The sequence below is a fragment of the Ictalurus punctatus genome, chromosome 22 (assembly GCF_001660625.3).
Source record: "Ictalurus punctatus breed USDA103 chromosome 22, Coco_2.0, whole genome shotgun sequence".
NCBI lineage: Eukaryota > Metazoa > Chordata > Actinopteri > Siluriformes > Ictaluridae > Ictalurus > Ictalurus punctatus.
The window spans coordinates 14,277,595-14,293,796 of NC_030437.2; the positions used below are offsets into that span (position 1 = coordinate 14,277,595).

At 37.2% G+C, this 16,202-nt stretch overlaps 1 protein-coding gene and 1 long non-coding RNA gene across 4 annotated transcripts in view; one reads left to right on the forward strand and one right to left on the reverse strand.

The window, feature by feature from the left end:
* LOC108255732 (uncharacterized) overlaps nucleotides 1-8,904 on the forward strand; it is a 12,745-nt gene extending 3,841 nt beyond the window's left edge. The window contains exons 3-6 of one of the 2 annotated variants that reach the window (XR_008393213.1): nucleotides 6,765-6,927; nucleotides 7,651-7,702; nucleotides 8,511-8,642; nucleotides 8,769-8,904. This is a non-coding gene — a long non-coding RNA (uncharacterized LOC108255732). The remainder of the gene's footprint in view (nucleotides 1-6,764; nucleotides 6,928-7,650; nucleotides 7,703-8,510; nucleotides 8,643-8,768) is intronic. The other variant, XR_001810164.3, reaches the window with a different exon arrangement.
* The window catches only part of mtmr12 (myotubularin related protein 12), a 20,241-nt gene continuing 4,229 nt past the window's right edge, over nucleotides 191-16,202 (reverse strand). Inside the window, exons 4-16 of one of the 2 annotated variants that reach the window (XM_017451901.3) lie at nucleotides 12,563-12,635; nucleotides 12,265-12,401; nucleotides 12,056-12,164; nucleotides 11,356-11,479; nucleotides 11,106-11,181; nucleotides 9,560-9,657; nucleotides 9,077-9,201; nucleotides 8,900-8,978; nucleotides 8,735-8,805; nucleotides 8,490-8,659; nucleotides 6,736-6,912; nucleotides 6,154-6,312; nucleotides 191-4,224 (exon numbers count right to left, since the gene is read on the reverse strand). In XM_017451901.3, the coding sequence (XP_017307390.1) occupies nucleotides 3,634-4,224; nucleotides 6,154-6,312; nucleotides 6,736-6,912; nucleotides 8,490-8,659; nucleotides 8,735-8,805; nucleotides 8,900-8,978; nucleotides 9,077-9,201; nucleotides 9,560-9,657; nucleotides 11,106-11,181; nucleotides 11,356-11,479; nucleotides 12,056-12,164; nucleotides 12,265-12,401; nucleotides 12,563-12,635 (1,989 nt within the window). In that variant the 3' untranslated portion in view covers nucleotides 191-3,633. Of the gene's footprint in view, nucleotides 4,228-6,153; nucleotides 6,313-6,735; nucleotides 6,913-8,489; nucleotides 8,660-8,734; nucleotides 8,806-8,899; nucleotides 8,979-9,076; nucleotides 9,202-9,559; nucleotides 9,658-11,105; nucleotides 11,182-11,355; nucleotides 11,480-12,055; nucleotides 12,165-12,264; nucleotides 12,402-12,562; nucleotides 12,636-16,202 lie in introns of both variants that reach the window. The other variant, XM_017451900.3, reaches the window with a different exon arrangement.

Consider the following 16,202-nt stretch of genomic DNA (forward strand, 5'->3'; position numbering starts at 1 on the left):
ACATACTAAACTAACCTCAGTCATTACTTTATTTCAAATCAAAGTGCTGCAGTACAAAAACAAATGAAAATAATTTCAAAATGTAATAAATTAAATTCTGCTGTAAATTATTGGCTTTTTAACTTGATTGACTATGCATGCCTTTACACAACTTCAACAAGGAATAAACTCCACTCATGATAAAGCACAGTAAAGTGTATTGGATGGTTATTTATTTGAGAACAGAACACAGCTACAGTAATCTGAACTTCACACATCCAAAACAAAGTAAACAAGCTCACCCCAGTGAAAACGATTAACTTTATGTAACAGCGTCTGAGCACAAACAGGCAGTAGTGCAATTAAGTTTGAAAAAACAGGAAAAAGAGGGAAAAAAACAGGCAGTAGAACAAAAAATATTCCTTAGGCACCTTGTATGTGATTGTATAGTTATAAAAACATATAATACATACATTAATAACCAAAGGCACTATTGTTTTGCTATACTGTATATTCTAACAATTATGTTACAGTTGTTTTGTTTTAAATAGCTATATTTATTGCATAAATGCTTAAAGGACAAGGCAAACTCATAAAAAAATACATTGACTAGGAATTTTTGTATTATGCTTCATATAATTTCAAATTCACTTTTCAGTGTGTAATCGTTACACTACTTAGCCATTTTATAAGGTGATTAAATCCTTAAGTATTCATTAAAAAAAAGTAATGCATAAACAAACAAACACAATCTTTTCTAACTTCCTTTGCAAAGTCAAACAAGCTACAGTAGTTATAATATTGAAATGATTAAAGCCATCTTAACTAGATGTAATCAAAGTTCTTTTGTCTTTTTGGTTCCTTGTGTTTAAGAGATGCTGTAATCCAGCAGATGGCACCACAGACACTTATTGTAATTTAATTGATTTTTTTTTCTCTTGGGATGTTCCATCCAAAAGAAAAAAGAAACATTAACTAAGGCAATTTAATAAAAAATAAATAAAAAAGGTACGACATTTGAATATTTGCAAGCTTCGAGTATTTCATCTTAAGTTTTTTTTTTTTTGGGATAGATTTCGATTTTAACTGTTTGTGTGGATTAGCTATCCATTTAAAAATGTTTCAATCCTTTAAATAATTAAAACTGCAGTCAGTAGTTAAGGCAGAAGACCAAATGAGGTATGCACCATAAGGCCGAGCAAAATTATATGCATTATATGATGTAGCAAAAAGGCAATATACAAAGGCAAAGTTAACAGTATCTTAAGTGAAATGATGCATATTATATATATTTATATTTATTTATTTATTTTTTTTGCTTGAACACATGGATTGATTAACTGTCTAGAGCACATTCATTTAGATTAAGTTTTCCTCAAACTCCACTGCAATACTAGTCATATGAATCAATGAACTAATCCTTTCAATATGCCCCAAATGTTTTTTTTTTTAATTGGACATTTGCAGTCATACTAGAAAAGTGCAATTTATTTATTAAGGATTTTGTGAACAAACAAAAACCCTTATACATCACTGACAAGCCATATAACTATCCACATGCCTCTGATGTTAGAACCAACTGCTCCAATCCATACTGGTCTGTGCAACCTTGTAAATAAATCCCTAAGCAACATATTGCATGTACAAAATAAACACACTGCATTCCTGATTTAGCGCTTGCATATATGCTTATATAAAAGTTTAGTTCTTATGGCTCAAGTCAGGGTTTTGATACAGTAGGGTCCACCTACAGTGTGAACAAGGCTTTATCCCTGCTTTATCACTCAGATCACTTTGAGTTACTTCACTGTTCAAAGATCTGCTCTTAAACCAAGCTTAAGACCTTAAGTCCCACAAAAACACAGATACTAGTCCAAAGTCTGACACCTATTTACAGTAAGGGTTTATTCATTTGAGCCATTTTCCACTTTCTATGATGATAGAAAACCAAACTATTAAATACCATATAGAGATTTTTGGCAGTGACCATTAAAGTTTCTTATATTTTACAACCCCGATTCCAAAAAAGTTGGGACGCTGTGTAAAATGTAAATAATAACAGAATGCAATGATTGGAAAATCTCATAAACCCATATGTTATTCACAATAGAACACAGAAAACATCAAATGTTTAAACTGAGTAAACGTACCGTTTTAAGGAAAAATAAGGTAATTTTGAATTTGATGGCCGCAACACGTCTCAAAAAATTTGGGACGGGGCAACAAAAGGCTGGAAAAGTAAGTGTTACTAAAAAGAAACAGCTGGAGGTTAATTGCTAACAGATCAGTAAATTGACTGGGTATAAAAAGAGTATCTTAGAGAGTCTTTCAGAGGTAAAGATGAGCAGAGGTTCACCAATCTGTGAAAAACTGCATCTACAATTTGTGGAACAATTTCAGAATAATGTTCCTCAATGTAATATTGCGAAGACATAAATCTCTCATCATCTACGTACATAATATCATAATAAAATCTCTGTGCAAGGGACAAAAGTGAAAATCAATATTACATGCCCGTGATAAAATGGTACATTTAATCAGTTTAAACATTTGATGTGTTTTCTATGTTCTATTGTGAAGAACATATGGGTTTATGAGATTTGCAAATCACTGCGTTCTGTTTTTATTTACGTTTTAAACAGTGTCCCAACTTTTTTGGACTTGGGGTTATAAATACTTCGATCTAGACCCTGCCCTTACAATTTAAACAATAGATCTCATTAACGAACCTTTTAGTAAAGTTGTGCGTAAATATCATCATAGGCCAAACAAAGCGATTTACAAATGTTTCAGAAACACAGATTTTCTTCATTCTCATGCGCTTGTGTTGATAAACGGTCAGCGGTCCATTTGCTTTAGATCATCTGTAAATGACAAAGCACATTCATGGCACAGCTGATTTGCGTTTAGTGACCCCCACAAATGGCTAAACTCTCAGAGCGGAAGATGAGAAATGGTAACAAAAGAGTGCCTCCTGATCACAGCATGTGTTAAATTGTCCTGTAATTCAGTGCATTAGCCATAATGAACACTAACATTTCCTCCTTTTACGAGTGACATTTCTTTTATCGTTGGTCATAATTTAGGTATTTCTTTTGGATTTTTTTTTTTTTTTGTCTTTCGCAGTGCCACGAAATCTTCTTTAATTTGTGTGTAAATTAAATAAATAAGCTTGACAGTGTAATCCTTATATAAACTTCTCCAATTTGAAGCCGATCAATCAAAGTTCACTTTAGTGCGTTCACATTAGTGTGTGGAAATTTACACAAACTCAGATGCTCTCGTAGGATGCAAACATTTTTCCAAACTGGATTTTTGATTATATTTCTTGTTTCAGTACTCTTGTGATGATTTATGCATAAATTTATTCATGTCCAGGCTGATAACTGAGGCCCATTGACTTTGTCTGAATATAGTATTGCATTAAACAATGTGACAGTGTAAAGGCTTATTTTTTTCCTTTTTAGATTTTTGAATTCTTGCCTTGATGAGAGCTTGGTCATTTTGGCTGGTTGATTTTTCATGATTAATTTAATAAGGAGTGTCAAATCCTTTGACTGGGACTGTATACATAAATATGCAGACACACCTTAAATACACATGTAAGTCACTCCAAAGCAGTGACCCAAGTCACTCTAAATAGGTCTCCTAGGCCTAAACAAAGCTTATGACTTCACTGCTTTCATCATCTTGGCTCGCTAGCTTATCGCTCACCATCAGATTATGTAGAAGGCTTGTGGGAATGGCAGGCTTGGAGCACCAGCTCCGACCAGAAGCAAAGGGGAAGGAGGATGACAGACGCACAGAGGCTCGTGTCAACGCTATTGGCCTAGGCTGCAGCCGGGGGCTTATAGCCTGAATATCCCAGCATGCCCTGCGCTCTAGATCACTCCGGAGCTCCTGCACTTGGTCCAGGAGCTCTGCAAGCTTGCTTGTGAGAGCCACAGAGCCTCCACCCACAATCTGACTGTCAGGGATCCAGCGGAGACAGCGCTGCTTCCACAGATGTATGGCTGGTCTAGACAGACACGGCAGCAGCAGGCCATAGGGATCTGGTGGGCGACGCTGCCAAGCCTCATAGAACTCGCTAGTGGGCCCTGCCACCGGGCTTTCAGGTGACGCCATCCAGCGGCTGAGGCGCTTTACACGAAGCAGCTTCTTCAGACTATCTGCCTCATCTTTGAAGAAACCCTTCTTGGGAGGTGTTTTAAATGCAGAGCTGGGCAAGGACATCTGCCGTTGGTGCTGCTGAGCAAAATGTAAAATAAAATAAAATAAAATAAATAAATAAATAAAATGTTTATATACATTTAAAAAAAAAAAAAAAAAAAAAAGAAAGAAGCTTTTCCAGCTTTTATTTCCTGGTATTTACATCTAGATGTGTTAAACAACATAAAACATAGAACATTTTGTATCAGACCACCCAATTTTTAGGTGAGCAAAAGTATAAGAACAGTTAAGTCGAAGTAAATTAAAGTAAAGTAATAATATTTGGTTGCATATCCCTTGCTTGAAATAACTGCATCAAGCCTATGACTCATTGACATCACCAAATTTCTTCTTTTGTGATGTATTTCCAGGCTTTTACCACAACCATTTTCAGTTGTTTGTTTTGGTGGGTTTCTAAATTCAGTCTCCTCTTCAGGAGATGAAATGCTGCTCAATTGGGTTAAGGTCTGGTGAAAGATAAAGACCTCTGTTAAGTTGGCAGTGTGTCTGGATCATTGTCTTGCTGCATGATAAAATTCTTCCAGATAAATTTGGATGCAGTTATCTGTAAACTGGCAGACAGAATGTTCCTGTAGATTTCTGAATTCATTCTACTGATACCATCCTGATTTACATCATAAATAAAGATCAGTGAGCATGTTTCAGAAGCAGCCATGCAATCCCAAGCCCCGACACTACCTCCACCATGTTTCACAAATGAGTTTGCATGTTTTGGATCGCGAGCACATCCTTTCTTTCTCCACACTTTTGCCTTTCTTTCACTTTGGTAGAGGTTATTAATGGTTCTCTGTATTTCTTTGCTAATTTCAATCTGCTGTTCCAATTCTTACTACTTATGAGTGGTTTGCATCTTGTGGTATGGCCTCTATATTTCTGCTCTCGAAGTCTTTGAATGGTGGATTGTGACACCTTCACCCCTGCCCTATGGAGATAGTTGGTGATGTCACTGACTTGTTTTGGGATTTGTCACAGCTCTCATAATGTTTGTCATCAGCTGTTGTTTTCCTTGGCCGACCCATTCAGTGTCTGTTGCTCAGTACACAGGTGGTTTCTTTGTTTTTCAGGACATTCCAAATTGTTGTATTGGCTATGCCCAATGTTTGTGCAATGACATAGATTTTGCCTCTTTTCTCAGTTTCAAAATGGCTTGCTTTACTCCCGTAGGCAGCTCTCTGATCATCATGTTGATTTATCCTTTTTAACAACAAATGCAGTCTTCACAGGTGAAACTGAAGACTGAAACCAAGAGTAGATGTTCAGAGCTATTTATTGTTTAAACTATCAATCTAACAGGACATACCTGGGTAACCAGTAACACCTGTAAGTCACATGTTCCAATAATTTTTACTCGCCTACAAATTGGGTGGTCTGATACAAAACGTGCTATTTTCTATGTAGTTTAACACATCTACATATAAACACCAGGAAATAAAAAGCTGAAATTCTAAACTCTTCTTGTATTCATCTTTTGATCTCAAACCCAAATGTCTTCAGTCTACAGCAAAAAAAATTTAATTAGCCTTGCCGTTCCAATAGTTTCTGGGGACTGTAAAAGTGCTAGTTAAAACAAAGTAAATGATTTTAACTGAAACTAGAAATCAGGACAAAATCATTAACAGGTTGTAAGAAATTCATATCAAAATGTAAAAAATGTTTAGCTTAGAGCTCTTGGCAGAGTTTGTGTTGATACCTTCATCCCCTCCCATTTGTATAAAATCAAATCGAATACAACCACACCACCTTCGTTCATTTTAATTCATACAAATGTTTCATGAAGTAAGATTTTGTCATTATGGCAAATTTATAATGTGTGACGGACTGGTCGTTGTATCCATACAAATGGGAAGAGACAGTAAACAGATATAGCATAGTTGTGGTACAGTTTATGTACAGATGACTGAAAATCACTGCAATTTTGAAAGAAAAGCACAGTGCTATGTTCACCTTTCCCCGAGGACCTTTGCGTAAATTTTTCTCTTGCTTGAGCTTCTCGCAATACAGAGGGTTAAGGAAGAGCTGCTGGGCCTTGCAGTCAAACTGCACCAACCAGTCCCACACTGCAGGGCAGGTCAATGGACCTCTTTGTGAGTACTGCAACTCGGCCTGCCAACAAAATCAAACAGCAGTAGTGAGCAGGAGGTGTGTCTGTTAGAAAGTAATGGACGAGCACACACTTGGGCTAACATTACAAGGAGAGAACTGTTTGCTTTTTGGTCTAAATGCTATGGTACTACCATTGCAGCATTAGTGTGTTGTTGCCTTACTGCTGTACTTGAACTGCATCATTATCAGGTGTTTAATGAGTGTTTCTACAAAACATGTAAAGTAAGCCAAGTGTCTGATATGCTGCATCATAAAGGAATGCAAAACAACCGGTTTATAAGCAAGAATAACCTTGAAAAATGCTTAGCCAATCAAAGTCCAAAGCCAATCGACTAAACTAAAATGACAGACAAATGACAGACAAAAATCAACCAAAAGGTAACTTCAACAACATTCTCATTACACATTAGATATGAGTGCTACCGTCATTGTGCTTTCCCTCTGATGGGCAGAATTAAACAGGAAAGTGCTGAAGACTGGCACATGGATGCTGTCGGACAGAACGGTCAAATAGGTCTCGGAAAACTGGAAGGCTGTGCCGTGTTGTTGAACTAGCTGCCACACACACTCCAGGAAGAGCAGGAAGACTGGGGACTGACACTGCAGAAAACATAAGTACAAGAAACCTTGAAAACCTTACATTCAATATTTTTGGATTTTTGGAAAAAACTGGTAACAATGAGCTAAAAATATGGTGCAGACATGGTGATAAAATGATTCTAGAATAGAAAAGGAACGAATATAACAGATTACTTTAGCATCAAACTAGCTTTTAATTCTCTGAGCTGAAGATGATCACACTGGCTGAACTATCAAGATGATCTATTTGAACAGACAATGGTAAAGGCATTAATAACATGCATTTTAAAACAATAATCTTCAGTTATTAGAATCATTATTCATTAATTCATCATTAGATACCGCTTTATCCTTGTCAGTGTCAAAGTGTATTCTGGGAACACGGGATGCGGGGCAGGAATACACCTTCACACACACACACAAACACCTAGGCTCAAATTAGACAAGCCAAGTCACCTACTGGCATGTTTTTGGAACGTGGGGGGAAACCTGAGAACTTGGGAGGAAAAACCCACATGGACATGGATGGAACACTGAGGTGGCAACACTGCACCACTGTGAAGCCTAATAAAAATCACTATTTATGATTACATAACGCTGTGCATAACTGTTCACCCCGCTTGAACTTTGTTTGGGGGGAGGGGGGATTAAATACAGTCTGCAAAATTATGTACACAAATATGTAATGTAAATAAACAAAAACATTTTTTATATTGTATACTAATATATAAAAACAATCTCTGACTGATACTTTTCCAGAACTTTGTCCCAGACGTGTTTTGATGGCTCCTTCATGATGCTGTTTGTTCAGGTATGTTGTCTAACAATCTCTGGGGCCTTCCAGGAACTGGTGTCTTTATAACGAGATAACAAGATGGCAACTGGTTGCATCAGAACTAATTTAGAGGTCATGTGATCTCACTCCAACTGAGGCGAATACTTATGTAATCTCAAAAAAAAAACTTTTCCATTTTTTTTATTTAATTTGAAGTCAAATTTTAACTAATGTGTGTATACAAGATGCCTTAGCACATTCGCCAAAAAAACAACAACAAAAAACTCAATAAGCATGTGGTATAGAAGTGTGTCTCAAACTACAAACTTTTGACTATTCTAGAAATCTTTTGAGAATATGGGTTACTTCACATGCATTTCATAAATTCATTACATAAATTCCCTACAAAAGAGTAAGTGTTTGAATTTAATGTAATAAATGTATAAACTCACCTAAAACATGTTCCTTGTACTCAACCAATGTTCTAGATTATTACATAGTAAAAATGTGACCGTGTATACCCAGTTTATGACCTTGGTAACCATGTCAATGGGATAGTAAATAAACCACAAATGTTCTGAAGGCATGTCAACGCTGTTGTATGACGCCTCCAAACTGCTCCAAAGATATAAGTGACTATGCTGGTTAGGGATATTTCACCTCCAATTGCTGCACAAACGCTACTGCAGCATGTGAACGTTATTGATTTTATATCTGCCGTGTACGCACACATATATGCATGGTTACACTGTTACTACATGCATCCCTTCTTACTCCATTTTCTTATTCAATCACTTTACTGTACTTAGCAAGACTGAACTACCTCCTTGTCCTTCTGATGAAGGTGATTACATCGATCGAGGAAAGCATGGCAGCCAGCCACCCACTCTTTTTGCACCAGGCCCTGAAAACCTATCAGTGTCCTGTAGTGAGGATCCAGCATGATCTGAACCAGGCTGGAAATAACGCAGCACAGGTCTGTACCTTCCTCGTCTGGAAAACAAAAAAGAGGTTTCAACTTCTGTCCAACATCTCAAAAGAAACATCAGGATTGACACTGGTATCTACCCATTATAAGGACATTGGTATTTTCCTTTTCAAGGCACTCTACCACTTCCACTGCTTTCTGGAGACACTGTCTGCAAACAAAATCAACATGGGGATTTCTCCAATTGTTATCTCAACAGCTGTAGATGTACAGTTGGGTCTGTTTTAAGGCAGAATAACCGATACCTTATAATGTCTAGCCAGCCTGAGCTTTCAAGAGAGGAGAACCACTTGACATCTGATACCCAAAAATCAGTTGAATTATCTGTAAAAGCATATACACATAGATCTGCTATGAACATTTAGGTGTTTTTTTTTTCCCTTCCAGAACCAGGAACTGGCTTTTATGAATTAAAAACTCACCAATGAGAAAAAACTGCTTGAACTTTGTGTAAGACTGCTGAATGTCCTGAATGGTGGGGAGTGTTTCTGACAGATCCTCTGTTTTAACAGAATAAAGGTGGTTTTGAGCCACAGCCTGAAGCATTCTGCAACAAAGTGAACAAAAAGGCATTTTAAACAGGGGAAAAGAAAATAAGCTGTTTTTAGAGGATAAATGCAGTAAAGCACAAAAAAAAAAAGATTAATTGTCTTGGTACATTTCTTCAGCCAATGAGATTTTTGGTTTGTCACTGGTTCTGTACCCATTTTGGAGCCAACACTATCTAAACACCTACTAATGAGCTGCGACTTTCTTTCTGTGGCTACATTAAATCTAATGGACATATTTTAAACATGTTTACTCAGAATATGCATTTTAACAGCAGACTTCACATAAAATGGTGAGAATTAAATGATAACCATAAGAAAAGTGAAACACTGTATATGGTGTTTAATCATGCATACCTCTCTATGTAGGTCTGTAAAACCCCATCTTCCTGACTTATGGGCACAGAGGAGGACTTAAATAAAGCACAGCCACTATGGTGGGACCAGCACCAAATCTTGATAACAAAACAAAAGAATTATATATAAAAAAAATACATGAATTACAGTTTATTACACTAATATGACCATTATATTAACACAGAGTATTATCCTGGTTCACGTACAAATATATTTTGTGCAAAGTTAATTTGGTAGAAATGAATTCAAATTGTTCTCTGAAATGCTTTTGTTAGGGTGACCATACGTCCTGATTTTTGTCCTCTTTTTCGGACCTAACAAAAGCATCTAAATTTGAGAAAATGTCTGGGATTCTGCTTTAGTTTCATTATGATGTGCTTATGGTCTAATACTGCATCATGTGTGTGCATGTGTGCATTACTTTAACCCCTCTCTGTAATTCCCGCCTTCTCGCACACCAATTTATCGATTATAAAAGACTTGAAGCAACTACTGGCCAAATTCTTCCCTCTCAACAGTTAGCCTACTCTCAGCGACCACGCGAAGGTGAAGTGCTGTTGTGTACGGCGTCAAGTTACTGATGACATTTTTCATGAAGTAATTCATATCAGTAACAAAACACATTTTTAAAGTAACCCTCCCAACCCTGCCTTATATTAACCCTGTTATAATAACCTGTACTCTTCTGGGAAGGCTTTCCACTAGATTTTGGAGCGTGGCTGTGGGGATTTGCTCATTCAGTCACAAGAGCTATAGTTGAGGTCAGGCATTGATGACGAGTGTGAAGGTCATTGACCCTGTCTTCATGGAACTCATGCTGGAACAGATTTTGGCCTCTTCGTTCCAGTGAAGTAAATTATTAATGCTACAGCATATAAAGACATCCGATAGAATTGTGTGCTTCCAACTTTGTGGAAACAGTTTGGGGAAGAACCACGTATGGATGTGATGGCCATATAATGCATCTTTGGTGTTATTTTCATGTTTTAAAATACATCCTCCTAGATACTGGAAAACAGAATTTCTCATGAATGCTGTACTATGGAGGTTCAGTTCTTATGTTTCTAGCTGTCCCTTTCTTACTCGTGTTGAAGTTACAGACGTCAAATTGCACATCCATTTAAAGTGATTATTTTGTTTCACACTGGGTTGTTGTTGTTTTTTTTTTACTAAAGCCACAAACGCTGAACAGATGAGACATGTCTGCTTTGAAATAGAAGCAGAAACTAAAGACATACGTCTCTGTTCAATTGTCTTCAAACACTCTGTTTTTGTGAAAATGAAAGTCTATGAGACCTCTTCCCTTTTTACTGAACTTTCTTTAGCCTAATAATTTACATAAGTGCATGTGATTGGCCAAACAAAGGAGTCGCAATGGTTCCTGTTTAAAAAGAAAACTAGAACTGCTCGACTGTGGCTCCTTTTTCACGTACCAGTTGCTTCTGCTACACTACATGTCAAGTGTCCTGCATCCAGACTGCCTTACACAAACGCCTCAACACATGCTGATACTATATATATATAAATAAATCAAACAAACACTTACTGGTAACCCAGTTCCTGGGAATTTATCTAAATCCTCATCAGTGACAGCTGCTGGAATGATGAAGTACTTTGGTAATCTACAAAGAAATGTGAACATTGTGTGAACTGAACTAATAATTATTATTGCTAATCAGGCAAATTAAGTAAATCCCAATCAATCACAGTGATCATGAAACCATTAAGTGTAACACTGCTATTAGGTCAAACGGTGACGAGTCTTAAATCTATTTAATCGAGAAGCCATCACTTACTTTGTGGAAATTTCAAAGTTCTCATTTCTAGTGACTATTCTACAGTTTCCTTTGGTCCTTTTCATTTCTTGCATCCAGTCATCTTGTGAATCGAACATAACAGTCTTCTGTGCTGTCTGTTTTCCTGAAAAGTGAGAAAGGACACATCAAGTCATTTAATTACTTTTGTACGTAATGACCAGATGCTTAATGTGTAAACAATTTAGTTACATTGTGAGAGATTACATATTGAGAGAACTCAAGTATTTCCCCTCCCACTATTTCATGATGGAGTTCTATTTAAATATTTCGGCCATATGTTAAGCACCGTTAGCAATGGCGTGAACATCAGACAACTGCTCTGCCAGTTGTTTGCGAGTTGGTAGACGATGTAGGAGACTATATGACAGTACTTGTGATTGTATCACAGACAGTTGTAGGCATGTCACATGTGACAGCTGCATAAAAGCATCAAGGTTTTGTTTTTGGTAGACTGCTAATGCAGAAGGGAAAAAATAAATATGCAAAATGTATTTTTTCCACTTTTCTCTTGATCGCCTTCCCAATGATGAGCAGTCCCTACAATTTCATTATTGTTTGAAAGCATCATTTCCTTTTTATTTTGAATATGTTTGATGTTATTACTCAAGAATGACTGATGATTATAGTAGACATACTTCATTAATTAACTTCATTAACCATTTACATGAATTGAAAGTACCTATAAGATGAAATTTCACACTTGAACTTGTTGCATGAGCATAAGAAAAAGCAAAGACACATTTCAGAGACTTTGGCTCCAGGCAGTGGTGAACAATACCCCGAAAGATCTAATACAAAAAAAAGAAGAAGAAGAAAAAAAAAAAGAAGAAAACACTGATTAGTTTGAATTCATGTTAAAACTTTATTACTGTGAGAAGATCTAATTACCCTTTTGGCATCCTCTTCTTTGGTATAGGTTAAGCAGAACTGGAAGACACGCAGGTCTTTACAGTGAATGATCATTTTTGATGGATATTTATTTGCCTGAATGTCTCCAGTTATCAACTTTTTCTTCTCGTCGTAAACTGTGGACGAGATGAGAAAGTACATTATTAGCTTTTAAGAATTGAACTACTGAAAATATGAATGGAAGATATGTAATGTGTCATGATCTGAGATTGTCACTGTAAAAAAAGAATAATGAGGAAAGAAAATATTAGGGTTTTTTTTGTTTTTGTTTAACTACCTCCATAGACATGGTCCACACACATTAGTGGAATGTCATTTTCTCCATAGAGCTTATTCCTGAAGTGTTGGGTCTGCAAAAAAGGGGGGTACAATAGCATTTCAGACTTAATGACTTACAGGAATCCACACTGAACATCTTAACATGTGAACTTCAATGGGCCCCAATACTTATTTATAGATTAAACTTCTTTCTATTCCTAGTTTAAACAGTTTCCTACATTACCCACAATGCCATTTGACTACCTGGCACCAGTGGGATTTTGCCATTGCTTCATCTCTTCCTACAGCGACTGAAGCAGCAGTGCTTTAGTCTTTTTAAGACACTTTTCCACCACATGGTACGGATCAACTCGGCTCGCTTTACTTTTCTGAGCTTGATTTTCCACTGCAGTTTAGTGCCGTCGCAACGTGGGTGCCATCTTCCACTCGCCTTCACGCAGGAATAATGTTGTATTATCCTGTACAAATACACGGTCAGGGCGTATTCCAAATGCCTTTCCTGTTCACTGAACACGGACCCTATTAAGGATGTAAAATAATGTTCTACAACCTACGTAGTGCTCGATATGACTAAGTAAAATTCAGCTGCGACAGGAGTGACTTCGATAAATGTACATCTCAGCGAGAGAGATGTAAAAGTCTAAGACAGAAACCTGTTGTACTTTTATCTGTAATGAGATAAATGATACATAATTTTCAATTAACAGAATATTACCGTACATATTAAATGACACATTTATTCAGGCACAATACAGAACCACTCATTAAGGAGAAGCCATACTCCCTCAGCACGTGCCTCACATTTACTATCAGCTCGGCTCGCTTGGAACCTTGAACGAGGTGGTACTACAAAAAGTACCAGGTACTATCCACAGTGGAAAGCCCCCCAAAAAACCAGCAGAGTCGAGTCGTACCGTGCGGTTGAAAAGCGCCATTAGTCAGTCAAGCTCTCACACCTCAGCATCTATACAATCTGCTCAAACAGATCAGTTTCCAAAGCTTCAACTTTCACACTAATGCCACCATCAACACAATCACACTTAGACTCATTTTGGCTAGATAGCGATATATGAGATCTGTTGTAACTCAGTGTCATATAGCTGCATTGCATTCTGGGACTCTGAGTCCAACGTTTGCTGCCTCCACTAGTCCTACACTGGATTTCTCAGTAATGACATAAAACATTACTGGAAAATGGGGAGTAAGAACAGAAACTTGCTATTTTTTTTTTTTTAAGGAGGTAACCGAAAAGAAACAAAACTATAATCACTTCTCCTATTAAACCATCATTGTAACCGTGCAAGCAAGCTGCTGATCAGAATAATACAAATACAGCACTAACCACCAAACTTGGAATAGAATCGCACAAAAGCATGTCACTAGTATTTCAACCTAAACATTTAATGTGTTTAAGGGTGGAGTTTTCCTTTAACATAACATGTCAGCTGTTTTTTTTTTTTTTTTTTTTTAAACACATTTTTTAATGTATAATGCACAACACGGATGCACAATGTTGGAAAAGGCAACAAACACGGATACACAATTAGGTAATGCATCCGAGCAGGGCTGTACAAATGCATTATTTATTGCAACAACAGCACAGTGTTGTCTTTCTATCTGTCTTCAGACAGGGTGGACATTTCCTGCTGCCTAGCAGAGTAGATGGCTTTATTTTCACACCGACAAAATGCATCAGATCAACCTCAACTCCACCAAGTGAAGCTTCTCAATACACGCTTACACGCACACATCATACTGCAACACCCCTGATAGCACTACAAATCTTTGCTTTTACTTTAAATAAGCAAGAACATTTTTATCCAAGTGGAACAAGAAGCCTGAGCTAGAACTATATGAGTTGAACTGAATCACTGAGACTGACTCATCACACATGACCGATTATGTTGGGTAGAGATGCTGGACAGTTTAGAATTTGACATGACTCAAAACAGATATCAGTCACTAAATAGTGACCTGGATGAAGTCTTTGTGGTATCTTGATGTACACATGCTCATTTTGGCAAGACCGCTTTAATGTTGACTTTAATGTTTCCAACCACAGTTACTCTGGCAATGAATCATACACTCAAGTTCCTGAAATGGCACTCGAAGTAAAAGTAGTCACATGACACAGTTCCTCTTTGGCACTTTTCTGTATATAACAGACTTGGTTAGATAAACAAAAGAAGGTGCACTGCAAATTTGAGATAAAACATACGAGAAGTATCACCTAAATATGACTGTCTGTTAGAATAATACAACAGCTAGTGTGTTCACGGTTTGTGTGTTATATTGAATGTGTAATCTGGGCTCAACAGTTTATTAATCATTAATCCAGCTTTATACAAATTTAGTATTCGGTTATATCTTAAAATTCAGCTGTCTGGAATTCAGTACTCTATATGTACTGATGGTAGAGTGGAACACAAACATGAGCGTGTCTATCTGTTGCCAAATGTCTATTCAAATTAACTGAAAGGTTTATACCAAAACTTGAAAATGGCAAGTACTGGAATCTACACAAATCTCCGAGAATTAAGCAGTATGTAATACCAATAATTATAGCAGTACTCAGGCCAAAATAAAGGATTTAACTGTCAGTACATCAGTGTACACAGAACCTCTTACCTCACTGGTGGAGTAATCTCTACAGCAAGATTTCACAGTGGAAGTACATTTTGAAGAACAACCATTCTGCGTGTAAGATGCTTGATTTATTTGTCTGCTAGCTGACTTACTAACCAATGCAGATCATGGAAGATACTTCAGGGGTTTTTTGTACAGTGTTGCGATCATCTATCTATATATTTTATTTGTACATGTCTGCGCCAGAGTACACCCCAAAGTGTGGCATAATTAACAGCAGAACGCTCAAATTCAAACCGTACAAGACATAAAACTAGCAGGAATGATCATGATATTGAGATCCATCCATCCGTCTTCTACCGCTTACTCCTTTTCAGGGTCACGGGGAACCTGGAGCCTATCCCAGGAAGCATCGGGCACAAGGCATGATAGTGAGATATTTCCAATTAAAGTGATGCAAGTAACTAAAGTGCACAATTTATTTTTGTAGCTGGAGTCATTAAAAAACAACCAACCAAACAAACAAAAACTACAATGGTACAAGACAAAAGCTAAAGTTGCTGGGATAACTAGCTAAATACAGTAAGATTAACTAGCTACCTTAACATACCACCAACTTCTACAACTTTTCTGTGAAACAATTTAACCTCTTTGTATCTACCACACCAGATACGCTGCACTCCACTGGCATAATTCCACTGAATCAACATTTTTTTCCTCAAACGTAGCATGTTCTATAATGCATTATTTATCTTACTTGTCTTCAACTACATCACACTGGCTATTAGTTCATAGCCCAGTCCACAGCTCTGTGACACTTTGCTGGTTTTAGTGATAGAACACCGAGTGTACCACCACCACTACCTGCAACAACAGCACCACCAGCAAAAACATTAACCCCACCACCACCACCCACACCCACCAACACCAATCAACACCCACCACCAACACACATCACCATCAGCACCCACCAACACCACCCATCAACACCAAACACCCATCAACATCAACGCCAATCAACATCAACACCCACCAACACCAATCAACATCAA